General features: G+C 66.0%; 1 protein-coding gene across 1 annotated transcript in view; it reads left to right on the forward strand.

Annotated features, from left to right (window-relative positions):
- Positions 1-1,349: 1,349 nt before the first annotated feature.
- ARHGEF16 (Rho guanine nucleotide exchange factor (GEF) 16) overlaps positions 1,350-1,736 on the forward strand; it is a 9,828-nt gene continuing 9,441 nt past the window's right edge. Inside the window, exon 1 of the mRNA XM_009889681.1 lies at positions 1,350-1,734. Coding sequence (XP_009887983.1) covers positions 1,350-1,734 — 385 coding nt within the window. The remainder of the gene's footprint in view (positions 1,735-1,736) is intronic.

The raw sequence follows: 1,736 nt of genomic DNA on the forward strand, positions 1-1,736 counted from the left end.
TCGGTGCCGTCGCCGTCCCCGCTGCCGCGGCCTCCCCGAGGGGTCCGGGGGCGCGGAGGGATGTCCCACCGCGGAGCAGAGCCCCCTCCCCGCCGGTGCTCGGACGCGGGTGGGAAGCGCCGGAGTTGGTGACCCCGTGGGGATGCGGAGATGGGGGGTCCGGGCCCCCGTCCAGTCCTTCGGCCGCACCGGAGACCCGGGGGGGGTCACAGCGCCCGGTGCCCCCAAGACCTGGTCCTTGTTATTAGGGCGAGCGCTCCGGGTGGGCTTCATCCGCAGCCAGGATGGGGTTTAGAGTAGAACAGAGCGCTTTTCTCATCCGCGGGACATTTGGCCGAGCTCCGGCCAAGAGGCACGTGTCGCTCCTGCACGGACAGGGAAATAAGCAGCATCTTGATGGAATGGGCTTTTGTTGGTGGGTCTGTTTTGCGCTGCTGCCAGTCAGCGCTGCAGGGGAATGCGCTCAAGTCTTGGTTTCTCTTTCTTGGTCTGTGGAACTGCTTGGAGGTGGCGATGGCCTACAATGAGGTCTCAGCTGAGGGGGAATTAAATCGTAGTTTTTCCTCAAATGATGTAACGGGGTAGGCAGTGGGCGCAAAGTGCTCGGTGCGGTGTTTGTTCTGTAGGTGCGCAGTACGTGGGACGGCACAGAAGGAGCTGAGTGAGCTCAGCCCCGAACGAGGAGCTTTAGGGACCCCGCGGGGCAGGTGATGTTGCAGGCGGTGCGGAGCCGCTCCTCGGAGCGCTCTGGGACAGGTACGAGCTTTGGGGAGCACAGGGCTCGCGGTGAGGCGCCTGCTGGGGTTTTCACGGCACGTCAGCCTGGGGGAGGTGGTATGGAGAGCATGGCAGCCAAGGAAGGTAAAGGTTGGCCGTGGTGGCTCGGGCTGGCGGCATCCCCTGTCCCCAACGGGGATTCAGAGGGGACAGGGAGAGGAGAAGCGGGGCTCGGTGGTGCTCCAAGCCTGCCCCAGCTGCGTGCTCAGGGGTGAGCCTGCCTGGGGCCTCCTGCACGCCCTGGCTGCTCCCTGGCGTCTGGCTGCATCCTGCACCACTCCGCCTGGAGCCAAACGTAGGCTGCAGGAGCCACCAGCCCGGCCCCGGCACGTGCGGAACCCCGAGAGAGGTGTGTGGGCAGTGAGAGCATCCCCAGTGTGTCCGTATGGGCTCTGCCTGCGTACAGCACCCCGGGAAAGAGGAGGCTGGCTCCTGCGCGGCCCCGAGGTTCCCCGTGTGAAACGGTACGCTGGCACTGCTAAGCCTAAATGCCCTCTGCCTTACTGGGAGAAGGCATTCCATCTGTCTGTCTGTCTGTCTGACGCAGCTTTCCACTTCCCTGTGCCGCCGTCATGTCTCGGAGCCCCTCTGCGGATGACAAGACCTTTCTCCTGGAGTACCGATGCCACCCGCTGCGGCCAGAGCCCCCCAGCCCGACCTCCCCCCGCAGGAAGCTCAGCTCCACCACGGCCCCTGATGCCACCTCGCTCTCGGCATTGGGCTCTCCCACCTCGGCCGAGCCGCGCCGCATCGTCCTCAGCACGGACAGCCCGGCCGCGCTGAAGGTGGGAACCCAGCAGCTCATCCCCAAAAGCTTGGCTGTCTCCACCAAGACCAAGAACAACCCCTCCCGGCACCAGAGCTTCGGGGCGGCCGGACCGATCCAGGAGCCCCTCAGCCCCAATGGGAAGCGGGTGTCCGTCCCCCGCCTCTCCCTGGCGGCGGAGGGGGAGGGTGGT

The sequence above is a fragment of the Charadrius vociferus genome, unplaced genomic scaffold (assembly GCF_000708025.1).
Source record: "Charadrius vociferus isolate BGI_N301 unplaced genomic scaffold, ASM70802v2 scaffold477, whole genome shotgun sequence".
Lineage (NCBI taxonomy): Eukaryota > Metazoa > Chordata > Aves > Charadriiformes > Charadriidae > Charadrius > Charadrius vociferus.